This window comes from Chiloscyllium plagiosum, unplaced genomic scaffold, assembly GCF_037043375.1.
Source record: "Chiloscyllium plagiosum isolate Xiang-an unplaced genomic scaffold, Cpla_swu_hap1 HiC_scaffold_28, whole genome shotgun sequence".
Lineage (NCBI taxonomy): Eukaryota > Metazoa > Chordata > Chondrichthyes > Orectolobiformes > Hemiscylliidae > Chiloscyllium > Chiloscyllium plagiosum.
In genome coordinates, this window is record NW_028270166.1 from 34,304,145 (window position 1) to 34,320,357 (window position 16,213).

Consider the following 16,213-nt stretch of genomic DNA (forward strand, 5'->3'; position numbering starts at 1 on the left):
CTGTTTCAACCAGAGTTGTTTTTCTTAGCGGTTTTGTTCATGGTTGTTTGATGGAGGTAAATGCAGCAGATGATGACGCAGATTCCGCACACAGCAATTTATTTCAATATTAGTTAACCACTGGAAGAAATTTCTGTCCTTATTTGAATGACCCCTGAGAACTTCCCAAGTGAAAAAGCAGATAGCACATTCGCGTAATCCCTCATCCTTGACTGTTTTGGTCCATACGGCACTGTCTTAGACATGCAACAGAGTCAGCCTAATTTATATACTCATATAAGGAGGATTGAAAGGGAGGCAAGGGAGATGGGGGGAGTGGTGTTTTTGCTTCAGGATAACATTACGGATATATTTAGGGAGGATATTCCTGGGAGATCATCCAGTGAAATTATATGGATGGAAATGAGAAATAAGAAAGCAATGTCCACCTTAATGGAATTATATTATAGGTCCTCCAATAGTCAGCAGGAAGTCGAGAAGCAATTATGTAAGGTGGTCTCAAATATCAGTAAGAATAATAGGGTTGTAATGGTAGGGGATTTTAACTTTCCAAACATACTCTAGGACTGTCATAGCATTAAGGGTTTGGATGGGGAGGAATTTATTAAGTGTGTACAAGAAAACAGGTTTTTTATTCAAAATGGGGATATATCTACTAGAAAAGGAGCAATACTTGACATTCCATTGAGAAATGAGGTGTCAGTAGGGGTCCACTTTGGGACAAGTGATCATAATTCCATTAATTTTAAAATAGTTATGAAAAAAAGGATAGAACTGGTCAAAAAGTTCAAGTTCTAAATTGCAGCAAGGCCAATTTTGATGGTAAGAGACAGGAACTTTCTAAAGCTGACTGGGGGAGACTATTGACAGATAAAGCAATGGTTGGGAAGTGAAAGGCCTTTAATTTAAGATAACGAGAGTTCAGAGACAATATATTACCGCTAGTATGAACGGCAAAGCTGATAGTAAAGGGAATGCTGGACGATAAGAAAAAGGAGGCGACATATGTCAGGCTAACCCTCAGAACTTTTTACATGCAAGTAAATCTAAAGCACGGAGTTATAAGTTTGAAGACCCATTTCTGAACATATGCTTAGAACTTTCTTTTGTGCATTGAATTAATCTCTAGAGAAGTATAAGGGCAGTAGGGGTATACTTGGGAGGGAAATCAGGGGGGCAAGTTGGGGACATGAGATAGTTTTGGCAAATAGAATTAATGAGAATCCAAAAAGATTTTATAGTACATTAAGAGCAAAAGAGTAATTATGGAGAGAACTCTTAAAGAGTAACGTGGTCGTCTATGTGTGGAACCACAGGAGATGGATGAGGTACTAAAATATTTTGCATCAGTATTTACTGTGGAAAAGGACAGGGAAGTTAAAGAACTTGGGGAAATAAATAGTTATGTCTTGAAATGAGTTCATATTACAGAAGAGATGGTGCTAGTGGTCTTAAAATGCTGAAAGGTAGATAAATTTCAGGTGCCTGATCAGGTGTTTCCCAGAACTTTGTGATAAGCTAGAGATAGGATTACTGGGCCCTTGCTGAGATATTTGTATCATCAACAGCCGTAAGTGAGGTGCCAAAATACTGGAGGGTGGATAAGGTGGTGCTACAATTTAAGCAAGTCGGTAAGGAAAACCCAGGGAACTATAGTCTGGTAAGCCTGACATCAGTGGTGCATAAGTTGTTGGAGGGAGTTCTTAGGGACAAAATTTACATGCATTTGGAAAAGCGAGCACTGACTAGGGATAGCCAACATGGCTTTGTGTGTAGTAAATCATGTCTCACTAGCTCGATTGAGTTTTTTGAAGAGGTAACAAAGAAAATTGATTAAGGCAGAGCAGTATATGTTGTCTATATGGAATTCAGCAAAGCATTTGACAAGATTCTGCATGGTAGAATGGTTAATAAGATTAGATTATATGGAATTCAGAAGACCTTAGCCAATTGAATACAAAATTGGCTTGAAGGCAGCAACAGAGGGCTGCTTTTGGACTGGAAGCCTGTGACCAGCAGTGTATCATAGGGATTGGTACTGGGTCCACTGCTTTTTGTTATTTATATAAATGATTTGGATGTAAATAAAAGAAGCATGTTAGTAAGTTTGCAGGCGACACCAAAATTGTTGGCACCATGGATGGTGAAAAAGGTTATCTCGAGTAGAACAGGACCATGGTCAGATAGGCCAATGGGCTAAGGTGTGGCAGATGTAAATTAATTTAGACAAATGTGAGGTGTTGCATTTTGAAAGGCAGACTAATACTGTTAATGGTAAGGTTTGGGGGAGTGCTGCTTAACAAAGAAACTTAGGAGTGCAGGTGCATAGTTCCTTGAAAATGGAGTTACAGATAGGCAGGGAGAGTGGTGAAGTCAGCATTTGGCATGCTTGACCTCATTGGTCAAAACATTGGTCAGTTGGGTAGCCATTTTGCTATTATCCAGGACATTGACGAGGTGTACAATTCTGGCTGCCCTTCTGTAGAAAGGATGTTGATAATTTGAGAGGGTGCAGAAAAGATTTAAAAGGGGACTGGCGGATTTGAGTTATAGGGAGAGACTGAATAGGCTGGGACTTATTTGCCTGGAGCAGAGGATGAGGGGTGACCTTATAGGTGTTTATAAAATCACAAAGGGCATGGATAGGGTCCTCAGCTAAGGGTAGGCGAGGCCCAAACTAGATGGCATAGGTTTAAAGTGAGAGAGGAAAGGTTTAAAAAGGTCCCGAGGGTTAGCATTTTCACGCAGAGGGTGGTGTGTGCATGGAACAAGTTGCCAGGGGAACAAGTTGGTGGTGATAAGTACAATTACAACATTTGAAATGCATCTGGATGGGTATATGAATAGCAAGGGTTTAGGGGGACATGGGCCAAATGCTGGCAAATGGGATTAGATCAGATTGGGATGTATGGTTGGTGCAGACGAGTTGGACTGAAGAGTCTGTTTCTGCGCTGTATAACTCTATATCCTAGAAAGGGTCCAGAGCCTGCAACTTCTGACTCAAGAATATGGGTATCAGTTAAGTGACATTCATTGTCACCTGATGTGACGAGATATCTAAGTAATATCAAGTATTCACAATGATGATGCTAGGGTGGACCACAAAAATTGAGTAGGGATTTTATAAATCTCAACTTCACAGCAGAAAATTCTGAGCATATGTTCAGAAACGGGTCTTCAAACTTATAACTCTGTGCATTAGATTTACTTGCTTGTTATTTCTATTGATGTGTGCCAGAAATAAAACCTTCTTGGCACTTAGGCTGTGGTCTCCACTTATGTTTTGAGAACATTAGGAGTCAAAAGATTCCGGCAAAATTCCTGAGCTTGCACTGCCATTCAATTAGATCATGACTTGTGGGAATATCCTGAGAATAACTCTCGGTACACTATTCAACATCATTGCCTTGAATTAAACATTGAGAATTATGAATTCAGAGCTTATATCTAACACTGGATTTCTGACTGGACCCTGTTCTTTTCAGAGGATGCCAACTTCAGACAATCCTTGTCAGCTGTATACTGGCATCCACTTCATCAATTATCATCAAGTCATATTACAAGACAAACATTTAGTCATTAAGTTCCTGCTGATTCACTATAAAGCGATTCAATTAATCAGTCTCACTGGGTAGGAAACCAACTCAATGAACGACAGGCTTAATGTTCATCGCTTTCGTTCCAAAGAATCCTTTCTTTTCTAATGCTGCAATTACAGAATGCATGAGCTGGTAGGATAGGATCTCACATCTAGGAAATAAACTGCACATGATGACTGGCGATGCAATGATTACTTACAACTTATTTGGTTAAAGGAAAAATGCTGGAATTACACACATGAAAAACAGATCGAAAACAGCTTGGTCTTTGTTTGGGCTTGTAACCTGTCAAAACTCCTTTCCAGAAATGATAACTTATCCTTCTAAATGTTAACAGACACGTTGTGTATTTTCCACATTTTCATTACTTATAGTATTTTTGTAAGCACCTTTTGGTGCTTGGCACCTCGGATATGTGCAGCATAGGCATCTGCACCTGTGCACGATACATCACACAGCTCACATCGTAGTTGACCCTGGGCACCACGTGGTCCACTCGTAGTCTGACTTCCACCTTTTAAAGCTGCTTCTTTTTTCTTGTGCTTCTGGCCTTCCAAATGTTCCCTATAAGTCTTCGGAAGTGGTTGAGAGAAGGATAATTAAACATTAAATCAGAGTTAGAAATGAACTTTTGCGGATGATACGAAAGTCGGAGGAGTTTGCGGATGATACGAAAGTCGGAGGAGTTGTAGACAGTGAGGAAGGATGTGGCAGGTTACAGCGGGATATAGATAAGCTGCAGAACTGGGCAGAAAGGTGGCAAATGGAGTTCAATGTAGCTAAGTGTGAGGTGATTCACTTTGGTAAGAGTAATAAAAAGATGGCGTACTGGACTAATGGTCCGATACTTGGTAGTGTGGATGAGCAGAGGGATCTTGGTGTACACAGATCTTTGAAAGTTGCCACCCAGGTAAATAGTGCGGTGAAGAAGGCATATGGCGTACTGGCTTTTATTGGTAGAGGAATTGAGTTCCGGAGTACTGAGGTCATGTTGCAGTTGTATAAGACTCTGGTGCGGCCGCATCTGGAGTATTGTGTGCAGTTTTGGTCGCCATACTATAGGAAGGATGTGGAGGCACTGGAACAGGTGCAGAGGAGGTTTACCAGGATGTTGCCTGGTATGGTAGAAAGATCGTATGAAGAAAGGCTGAGGCACTTAGGTTGTTTTCATTGGAGAAAAGAAGGTTTAGGGGTGACTTGATAGAGGTGTACAAGATGATTAGGGGTTTAGATAGGGTCGACAGTGAGAATCTTTTTCCACGTATGGAGTCAGCTATTACAAGGGGGCATAGCTTTAAATTAAGGGGGGGGTAGGTATAGGACAGATGTTAGGGGTAGGTTCTTTACTCAGCGAGTCGTGAGTTCATGGAATGCCCTGCCAGTAGCAGTGGTGGACTCTCCCTCATTATGGGCATTTAAGCGGGCATTGGATAGGCATATGGAGGATAGTGGGCTAGTGTAGGTTAGGTGGATCGGTTTGGATCGGTGCAACATCGAGGGCCGAAGGGCCTGTACTGCGCTGTATTCTTCTATGTTCTATGAACGAGACTGAGTATGTAAATGTACTTCTTCATACCAGTAACTAAAATTTTCCTGTGCAAAAGTTTAATTTATAACTTTTTATTTCTTAGCAGAAGCAACTTTACACAAACTGACTCATTAACTAGCTTTTAAATTTAAAATCTTTAGGAATTTTGTGTCCACATTGCAAACGGTTTCTTTCCTCTTGGTGAAGCCTTACATAGCTTAATTAAGCAGTAAGCTCAAAAGTAGGGGAATGGGTCTGGGTGGGTTGCGGGTTGGTGTGGACTTGTTGGGCCGAAGAGCCTGTTTGCACACTAAGAAATCTAATTTAAAAAAAACTTTACCAAAAGTTTAGTGTTGAGGGTGGCATTGGGATAGTTATTAGTACTAGTAAGTCCATTCACTGTTAAATGTAAAAACATTACCCATCTCAAAGAATCAAATATTAAAAGGGACTCAGTAGGTACAGCTTTTCCCTTCACCAATGGCACACACTATGGCTACAGTGTTTTCGAGAGAATGCACTGCATCACTTGATAAACACTTCTTAGTATCACTGCCCTGGAGACAGCCATCAACCCACAATTGAAATATTGTGGTTACAAGACGCTAGGATGCGAGGAGTCCTGCAGTAAGTAACAACTCATGACTCCCCAAAACCTGCCCACATTCCAGGAATGTGCTGGAATATTTGTCAGTTGTCTGGATGAGTGCAGCTACAACACTCAAGTTTAGACAATAGACAATAGGTGCAGGAGTAGGCCATTCAGCCCTTCGAGCCTGCACCGCCATTCAATATCATGGCTAATCATTCCTAATCAGTATCCTGTTCCTGCCTTATCTCCATAACCTTTGATTCCACTATCTTTGAGAGCTCTATCCAACTCTTTCTTAAATGAATCCAGAGAGTGGGCCTCCACTCCCCTCTGGGGCAGAGCATTCCACACAGCCACTACTCTCTGGGTGAAGAAGTTTCTCCTGAGCTCTGTCCTAAATGGTCTACCCCCGTATTTTTAAGCTGTGTCCTCTGGTTCGGCACTCACCCATCAGTGGAAATATGTTTCCTACTGCCAGAGTGTCCAATCCTTTCATAATCTTATACGTCTCAATCAGATCCCCTCTCAGTCTTCGAAACTCAAGGGTATACAAGCCCAGTCGCTTCAGTTTTTCAGTGTAAGGTAATCCCGCCATTCCAGGAATTGACCTCGTGAATCTACGCTGTACTCCCTCAATAGCCAGAATGTCTTTTCTCAAATTTGGAGACCAGAACTGCACACAGTACTCCAGGTGTGGTCTCACCAGAGCCCTGTACAGCTGCAGAAGCACCTCTTTGCTTCTATACTCAATTCCTCTTATGAAGGCCAGCATGCTATTAGCCTTCTTCACTACCTGCTGTACCTGCATGCTTGCCTTCATTGACTGGTGTACAAGAACACCCAGATCTCTCTGTACTGCCCCTTTACATAAATTGATTCCATTGAGGTAGTAGTCTGCCTTCCTGTTCTTGCCACCAAAGTGGATAACCATACATTTATCCACATTAAACTGCATCTGCCATGCATCTGCCCACTCACCTAACTTGTCCAGGTCACCCTGGAATCTCCTAACATCCTCATCACATTTCACCCTGCCACCCAGCTTTGTATCATCAGCAAATTTGCTAATGTTATTGCTGATACCATCTTCTATATCATTAATATATATTGTAAAAAGCTGCGGTCCCAGCACGGATCCCTGCCTGCCGCACTGGTCACTGCCTGCCATTCCGAAATGGAGCTGTTTATCACTACCCTTTGTTTCCTAATAGCCAACCAATTTTCAATCCAATCTAGTACTTTGCCCCCAATACCATGCACCCTAATATTACTCACTAACCTCCTGTGTGGGACTTTATCAAAAGTTTGACAACATCCAGGACATAGCAGTCTACTACTGACACCAGGTCCACAAACATTCACTCGCTTCACCAAAGCTCAGAAGAAGCAGTGTACCACCTACAAGATGCACTGCAGAAATTCACCAAGGCTCCTTAAATAGCAGTTTCCAAATCCATGACCCATACTACCTTGATGGGCAGGGCACCAAATAAAGGGAACACTGACACCTACAAGTTCCCTTCAAAGCCACTCACCATCCTGACTTGGTATCAGCAATAACATTAGCAAATTTGCTGATGATACAAAGCTGGGTGGCAGGGTGAAATGTGATGAGGATGTTAGGAGATTCCAGGGTGACCTGGACAAGTTAGGTGAGTGGGCAGATGCATGGCAGATGCAGTTTAATGTGGATAAATGTATGGTTATCCACTTTGGTGGCAAGAACAGGAAGGCAGACTACTACCTCAATGGAATCAATTTATGTAAAGGGGCAGTACAGAGAGATCTGGGTGTTCTTGTACACCAGTCAATGAAGGCAAGCATGCAGGTACAGCAGGTAGTGAAGAAGGCTAATAGCATGCTGGCCTTCATAAGAGGAATTGAGTACTGTTCCTTCAGTGTCACCAGGTCAAAATCCTCAAACTCCATTCTTAACGACATTTTGGGTGTGCCTACATCAAACAGACTGCAGCGGTTCAAGAAGGCAGTTCACCACTACCTTCTCAAGGACAACCACGGATGGACAATAGAGGACGGCCCAGTCAGTGATGCCCTCATCCCAATATTGAAAACAAAAAGCACATACCAAGCCACTGATTACAATCCCAAAAAGCCACAGCAATAGGTGAACGCGAACACCATCACCTCCAAGTTTCCTGTAACTCTTTCACAATCCTGATTTTGACATCCTGTCACATCAATATTCCGGAACATTCTACTGAACAACATTATGGATACACCTTCCACACATTGTTTGCAATGATTCCAGAGGAATGGGATTGCAGGTCAAGAAGGCGGTGCTGAGTCTGAGGGTTAGGACTGAGAAAAGGTGGGGGGAGGGGAAATGAGGAAGCTGGAGAAATCTGCATTCATCCCTTGTGGTTGGAGGGTTCCAAGGCGGAAGATGAGTCGCTCTTCCTCCAGGCATCGTGTCACCATGGTCTGGCGATGGAGGAGGCCAAGGACCTGCATGTCCTTGACGGAGTGGGAGGGGGAGTTAAAGTGTTCAGCCATGGGGCGGTTGGGTTGGTTGGCGCGGGTGTCCCAGAGGTGTTCTCTGAAACGTTCCGCAAGTAGGCGGCCTGTCTCCCCAATGTATAGGAGGCCACATCGGGTGCAGCAGATGCAGTAAATGATGTGTGTGGAGGTACAGGTGAATTACTGATGGATATTGAAGGATCCCTTGGGGCCTTGGAGGGAAGTGAGGGGGGAGGTGTGTGCACAAGTTTTGCATTTTTTACAATTGCAGTGGATCATCCTTCGTCATTTCCGCCACCTCCAAACGGACCCCACCACCAAGGATATATTTCCCTCCCCACCCATCAGCGTTCCGGAAAGACCACTCCCTCCGCGACTCCCTTGTCAGATCCACACCCCCCACCAACCCAACCTCCACTCCCGGCACCTTCCCCTGTAACTGCAAAAAATGCAAAACTTGCTCCCACACCTCCCCCCTCACTTCCCTCCAAGGTCCCAAGGGATCCTTCAATATCTATCAGAAATTCATCTGCACCTCCACACACATCATTTACTGCATCCGCTGCACCCGATGTGGCTTCCTATACATTGGGGAGACAGGCCACCTACTTGCGGAACGTTTCAGAGAATACCTCTGGGACACCCGCACCAACCAACCCAACCGCCCCGTGGCTGAACACTTTAACTCCCCCTCCCACTTCGCCAAGGACATGCAGGTCCTTGGCGCCTCCATCGCTAGACCATTGCAACACGACGCCTGGAGGAAGAGCGACTCATTTTCCGCCTGGGAACTCTCCAACCACAAGGGATGAATGCAGATTTCTCCAGCTTCCTCATTTTCCCTCCCCCCACCTTTTCTCAGTCTCAACCCTCAGACTTAGCACCGCCTTCTTGACCTGCAATCTTCTCCCCGACCTCTCCGCCCCCACCCCCTCTCCGGCTATCACCCTCACCTTAACCTCCTTCCACCTATCGCCCCTCCCCCAAGTCCCGCCTTCCTACCTTTTATCTTAGCTTGCTTGGCACACCCTCCTCATTCCTGAAGAAGGGCTTATGCCCGAAACGTCAATTCCCCTTCTCCTTTGATGCTGCCTTACCTGCTGCACTTTTCCAGCAACACATTTTTAAGCTCTGATCCCCAGCATCTGCAGTCCTCACTTTCTCCTTCCAGAGGAATGTCCTTTCTCAAGACAACTCTGGTTAGACAATAAATGTGTCTTTCCAACAGCATCCAAATCCCAAAAATGATTATGAAAATCTCTGTCGTACTCAACTGTATGGACCATGATGGTAAAAAGCTCTCCCGCTGGCATGCTCTGAAAGAGTTCTCAAATGACGCACAATGAGGGTTGGGGTCTTTTTGTAATCTTGTAGTGGTAGAGAGGAGAGAAAGCGGGAGTATGAAAGTAAGGCTAGATTGCCATTCTATCATAAGAATTTAGTTGTTCCTACTTGGATGAAGGAACGCATGAATGTCAGACAAGAATAATTGATTTTGACACAAAAGGTAACCAGATTTAATGTCAACATGACTGAGCATTTTCACAAGAGGAGAACTGGGTGTGGCATAAGTATGAGATGACTTTGTACACTCGTGACTTTGTACACTATCACATCCTGGTATGATGATACTCAACGAATTTCCTATGTGCAAAATATAATATGCACAGGAATGATGCAGTTGCATAAAATCTTTCATACAAACATAAAGGCAGGATGTCGTGAGCGGAGTCTTGCAGGGGTCTGCTCTGGGGTCTCAACTTTTCAAAACTTACGTCAATGACTTATAAATGATGGCAGTGAAGGCATGCTTGCTGAATTTGCACGTGAATCCAAGCTGGATAGGAAAGTATATTGTGAAGCCAAAATTGAAAATGAATATAGATCGGTTGAGTGAGTGGCAAAAATCTGGCAGATGGAGTATAATACAGGAAAATATGAAGTTGTTCATTTTGACAGGAAGACTAAAAAAGCAGAGCATTACTTTGAAATATAAAAATAAACTGGAAAGGATGGGACTTCATTCACTGGAGCACAGAAGGTTGAGAGGTGACCTTATTGAGGGGCATAAATAAGGTGAATAGCAAATGACTTTTTCTTCGGCTGGGGGAGTTCAAAATTAGGGAGGCATATTTATAAGATGAGAGAAAAAAATTTTAAAAGGACACGAGGGGCAACTTTTTTTGTGGAACGAACTGTCAGAGAAAGTGGTGATGCGGATACAGTTACAATGTTGTAAAGACATTCAGACAAGTTCATGAATAGCAGAGACTTGGAGGGATATGGGCCAAGCATAGGCAGGTGGGACTAGTTTAGTTTGATCAACAGGAACTGGTTGGACCGAAGGGTCTGCTTCCAAACTGTATGACTATTAAACAGAGAATGACTGCAGAATTCTGAAGTTCAGCACAAGTTAGACGTTCTGTTTCAAGAGTCACTAAAGGTTTGTATGTAGGTACAGCACATAAATCAATTAATGGGTTGCTATGCTCAGTTATGCAGGATATTGGTGAAAACACATCTTAAATGCAGCATTGGTCTCCTTACTTAAAGAAGGATGTAAATACTTTTGAGGTGAACCAGACAATTTTTACTAGATTAATACCTGGAAGAAATATGTTGCCTTGTGAGGAGAGGATGGAAGGCGGGGCTTATTTCTACTGCAGTTTACTTAACTGAATGGTCCTGACAAGATTGACATGGAAAGGATGTTTCTTTTTGTGGGTCAGTCTAGATCAAAGACACTTTTTTTAAAAAATAGGGGCTGTACTTTGTGCTCAGATTTGAAAATTTATTTCTGAGAAAGTTGTGCATTTTGGAACTTTGTGCCTTAGAAGGCGCTGGAATGGGAGCTCATTGAATATTTCCAAGATGGGGTAGACAGACTGTTATTAGTCAAGAGAAGTAAGGATTATTGGGAGTAGACTGAAACTTCTACTTCTGCTCCTACTTTATAAGTTCATACATGACAACAGAACAGCATTCAGCAAAGGAACAGCATTCATTTAAGAACAATATTAAAATACAGATACACAAATCATTGTGGAGAAAGTCAGGCATGTAGTTCTTAGAAACCCAGTTTGATTGTTCTTCCTTGGCATATAAAAGTACAGTCATGGAGACAACAACACATTTTCATCTGAATCAGTTACCTGTGGGCCAGCACAGCTAATTTTACAGACATCACAATAGTGTAGCTGAGGTTGTTTAGGTGGTGGCTTCGGTTTTTGTTGTTTGTTCTGGAAAGTTGTTTTTTTGATGAAAGTGCTTCCTGTATTGGCACTGGTTCCTGTTCCAGTCCCAGTGCTGGTCCAAGTGGTGGCTGACGGTTTCTGCGGTTGTTGATAGTATGAAGTAGCAGCAGAGTACACAGCAGCTTCATATCCAGAGTAACTTGACCCTAATATAAAAAAAAACTTCAAAATGTGTATACTGGGCACTATGTTTTAATTATATTCAATAACAAGATAACACTTTTTAATGTTGCAATCTTGTCACTGTTAAAGTTTATTTTGATTCCTCACAAAACAACAGCAAAAAATACTTTATAGTTTGGACATGAAATGGAACCTGGAAAATTGGAGGATGCAGTAAATCATATAAAACCTGGTGTGTGGCATTATGCTATTCATATTAATGAATCTTCAGAGAGAATGCAGAAGATGCAACACCAACACATTGCTGGGAAAGGCCTTGCCTCTTTTAACAGTCCTTTGGACACTATTTTACTACCCATGAGAAAGAAGCATGACAATTGTACATGAGGGTGGGGGGAGGAATGCAATTCTGAAGAGGATTTAGGATTTGAGGGATCTGTGCAGAATTTGAGGGACCTATTTGTATACGTGCACACATCAATAAAAGTGGCAGGATAGGTGGTGAGTGCAATGAATAAAGCATACCCAGTGCTCCAACTTTTATTGATCGTGGCAAAGAGTACAAGAGCAAGGAAGTGGCATGGAACTTGTGTAAGACATTTGCTCGAGCTCAGCTGGGGCATTAGTATACAGTTGTGGGTACTACATTATAGATGTGAACAGATTGGAGAGTGTGCAGAAGTGATTTAGAAGAATGATGCCAGGAACTACAAAAATAGTTGAAACTGGGACTACTCTCCTTGGAAAGAAGGCGGCCGAAAGGTATTTGATAGAGGTCTTCAAAAATCAGGAGTAGGCCGGATAGGGTGAAGATGTTCCTGCTGGCAAAAAGAATAAGACAGCATAGATTTAAAGTGATGTGTAAAAGAAGCAACAATGATGTGAGAAAGAACTTCTTCCACACTGAGTAATTAGGGTATGGAATCTACTGCCTGGAAATGTGGTGGAAGCAGATTCAAATTTCAGCATTCAAGAGGGCACTGGTTGATTATTTGGACAGAAATGGTGTTCAGAGATATGAGAAAAGGACAGGAGGTTGGCTTGTGGCAACAGAGCTGGTGCAGACACAATGAGGGGTGTGTGTGTGTGTGTATACACACGCGTGTGTTGGGGGGCTCCTTCTGCGCTGTTACAATTCTGTGATAGTGCAACAATGTGGACATATAGGTTCTGATGATAACAGAAGTCAAAAGAGGAAAGAAAATCTAAGAAATAACACACATAAAGGATAGTATATAAAGAGCTAAAGGATATAAGATTAAGTGAAAAACATTAAAAGCTGGCCATGTAAAAGCGGCATATGGAATTTGTTTTAAAATTCTCAGCTTCAGACAGACAAATTACAACACCAAAACAATAAAGCACAAGTTACTAAGGTAGAGTTGCTTACCTGAATAACTGACTGGTGTCGTATTGTATGTGGGTGTCTGTGTATATGATACAGCAGCTGTGGCTACTGCTGCAGTAGGTTGTGCAGTTGGTTGTACTGTTGTTACCACTGGATACACCGTAAAGCTGGTTGTAACTGGGATTGGAGTGGATGCAGGTTTTATTGCAGTAACTTGTCTTGATTGTTGCGATTGCGTGTACAGTGTTCCAGATTGGCTGAAACTGGTTTTAGGGGCTACTGAAAAACAAAACCAGTAGGGTAATCTGTCTTCATGCAACTTGACTATGCCTAGATATACTGGAATTCTAATTCCAGCTTAGACATTCTTCTACCTGAAAAGGCTTACTTGAATTAAAACAATTTCTTGCCTCACAACCAGACATAATTATGCATTCAAAAGCAAATGCGATAAATGCTGAAAATCTGAAACGAAAACTGCTGGAAATACTTGGGACAGGCAGCAACTGTGGAGAGAAGCAGATTCAACATTTCAGATTGTTAACCTTTTCTTTCATCAGATGCTGCTGGACAACTAAATACTTCCAGCATGTTATATACCTACGTATATAGTGTTTCTCAATTTCTATCAGAACAAAACCTGAATATGTAAAGGCTTTTACATCTTTGTGCAAGGACGTCAATTACTCGCCTTCAATAGCATCTGTGTTTCCAACATTTTAAAAGGAAGTTCCATTGTAGATTTCCAGTTGCATTACTGAGTAGTGTTGAGGCTTGAGAGTAGTATGTACAACTGGTGGCTGGTTTATCCTTTTAAAGCCAGAGATATTGGTAGGCTACTCAAGGCAATGAATGTTTCTTAGAAACAAAGGAAAAGTAATCTATTCCACTCCTGTGATCTGTTGCACTCCTCAACTAAGTCAAATGCTTGTGATCCATATACCATGATATCTGCTACATTTTTATTAATATTAATCTTTAAAATTTGAATTGGCATAGTTTTCTGAGGGAAAGAAAGTTTCATATTTCCAAGAGTGAGGGAAAAAAAATACTAACTGTTTCATCCTTAATGGACTTATTTTCATTTTAAAATTGTACCATTTTATCCTGATTTTCCCACCAGTAAAATCCTGTTATTGTTTTGAATAAATCAGCTCCCTCAACCCTCTAAACTCAAAAGGAATATAACAGAAGCTAATGTAACCTCTCTTAATTTAATCCTTTAAGCAGTGTTAACATTTGGGCGAGCCTGGACTGTAACTCCAGCAAAAGATAATTGCACAGAAGAGGGAACATTAGTTTTTAATGGTCTGTGCACATCACACCCAAATTTTTTTGCTCATTCACAACTCTTCATTTCTTGCAATTAAAAAAAAATCCGATTTGTATTAGATTCTAAACAGATGACCATAAATAAATTCAGGATGCATGTCAGGCTGGTTTTTTAAGAAAGGTTATTTTTCAGTAGACTTCCATGTCTGAAGCGTGACCAGCAGTACATAAACCTTCCACAATGCTGTCAATTATTTTTACAAAGATATGCTGTTTCCAAGAGATATTATGTCATCCACTATTAAAAGTTCTTTCATGGAATGCAGATTGAGGTCTGGGCCAGTTGTTTAACATTCACAATATATTTAGACTTCAGGTGGTGGCATTCCTATATATGTGCTGCCTTCATCCTTTTCGAGATTGTGGCTATGGGTTTGGAAAGTGCTGTTTAAGGAATCTTGGTGAATCTCTAAAGTGAATCCTGGAGATGGTACACACTACTGCTACGAAGAATCAGTGAATGCTTTTCTTCCATTTTCCTCTGCTAAATATCTATGTGACCATTCTTTGAAGACTACAAAACCTTATCACTATTATTTATGATTATTTTTATTCTGTCTTGTGGTCCTGTAAAGTTTAATCGTCTTTTTGAAGTATTATAATATTTTCAGCATGACATTTCAACTATTCTGGACAGGAAATCCAACATCGGCAATTACCATAGCAATTCTTGACCTTCAAAAAAACATCAACCGTCAATTCAGAGGTTACAGCATACAATATTGTAAAATAGAAGTGTAGCTTTGCAAATTTAAATTTGCTTACCTACCACAGACACTAACTCAGTCATTAGCAAATCAGACATCTTCATGACCTTTTCATACCAAATACAATATTCAGAAAAATCAAACCCCAAGAACATCTATTATGTCAGCTTCCCAAGTCACAGTTCTTGATGGGATAAGGTTTCACAGTACCCATTATCTCCTTATAGTAGCTCCTATTTGTGGTGCACACAGAAAGCTATTATCACAAGCTCGGATTGTGTCCAATCATAAATCTTGTTCTCATCCAAAGATTACACTGAACATGAGGAGTCACTGTTTTGCGACCAAAATTAAAATACTGGGCTGTCTCCCTCGTTTGGGATGAATTAGGCCATTTTGGAGTTTCTATCACCATCCTGCTGTGATCAGCTATCTCAGCGAGTCCAGAACTGAACATGGAACCTTTCCAGGCTTCATGGGCCACTTACTTCCTAAATTAGCCAGCTAAACCAACAAGAAGCAAAGTTCTGTCAGATTACTCAATCCTCAGCATAAACAAATTCAGAAAATATTTCACTCACTTGTCTGGTAGTAAGAATCTGTGGCTGTGTGCTGAGGTTGAGCAGCAGCTGAGACAGGTTGTTGATAGTACTGTTTATCATAACTTGGCGCTGTTGCTGTGGAACGTGCGTAACTGTAACTGTCCTACATTACAGACAAGGAAAATACATTAATGACAGCAACATAAAACTGATAAAATATGAACATTTAAAGCTACCCTCCACCAAAAAGAAGTGTCTTGCTAATCAGGAGCTGTTGCCTTCTTGAGAATATCATTTAATGCTTAGCACTAACCTCAATAAGTCCAGTATGCTGGGTAAGTGTCCAGCACATGCATCATTTGTATGCAGTTACCCACTGATGGTAGGGTTATACTATGGCTCTCAATTGAACTGACAACTTATAGCACAATTCTAACATGTTGGGCTGTGATAAAATTAAGGGGTGGGAAGGGGGTAATTCCATACCCCCATAATGCTTCTAACCTCATGTAAAGCAATAGTGCAAACAGGCCACAAGTCTGATTATTGCAGTTTAGGATTTTTATACCACTTATGAACCAAATCAACATGACAGTGTCACTCAGATGCAATGGCATGTTTGAAAATGTAGTAATGTCTGTAATACGGAACTGCTAAGTACAATTAAAAATATTGTTCTTCCAACCTTGACTAACAGATGATTTTGAGCC

At 41.5% G+C, this 16,213-nt stretch overlaps 1 protein-coding gene across 5 annotated transcripts in view; it reads right to left on the minus strand.

Annotated features, from left to right (window-relative positions):
* LOC122565231 (zinc finger RNA-binding protein-like) overlaps positions 1 to 16,213 on the minus strand; it is an 82,355-nt gene that overhangs the window by 32,782 nt on the left and 33,360 nt on the right. For 3 of the 5 annotated variants that reach the window (XM_043720994.2, XM_043720992.2, XM_043720991.2), the window contains 4 exons: positions 15,543 to 15,666; positions 12,965 to 13,201; positions 11,350 to 11,597; positions 3,989 to 4,171 (listed from right to left, as the gene is read on the minus strand). In XM_043720994.2, coding sequence (XP_043576929.1) covers positions 3,989 to 4,171; positions 11,350 to 11,597; positions 12,965 to 13,201; positions 15,543 to 15,666 — 792 coding nt within the window. The remainder of the gene's footprint in view (positions 1 to 3,988; positions 4,172 to 11,349; positions 11,598 to 12,964; positions 13,202 to 15,542; positions 15,667 to 16,213) is intronic. The other 2 variants (XM_043720995.2, XM_043720993.2) reach the window with 1 other exon arrangement.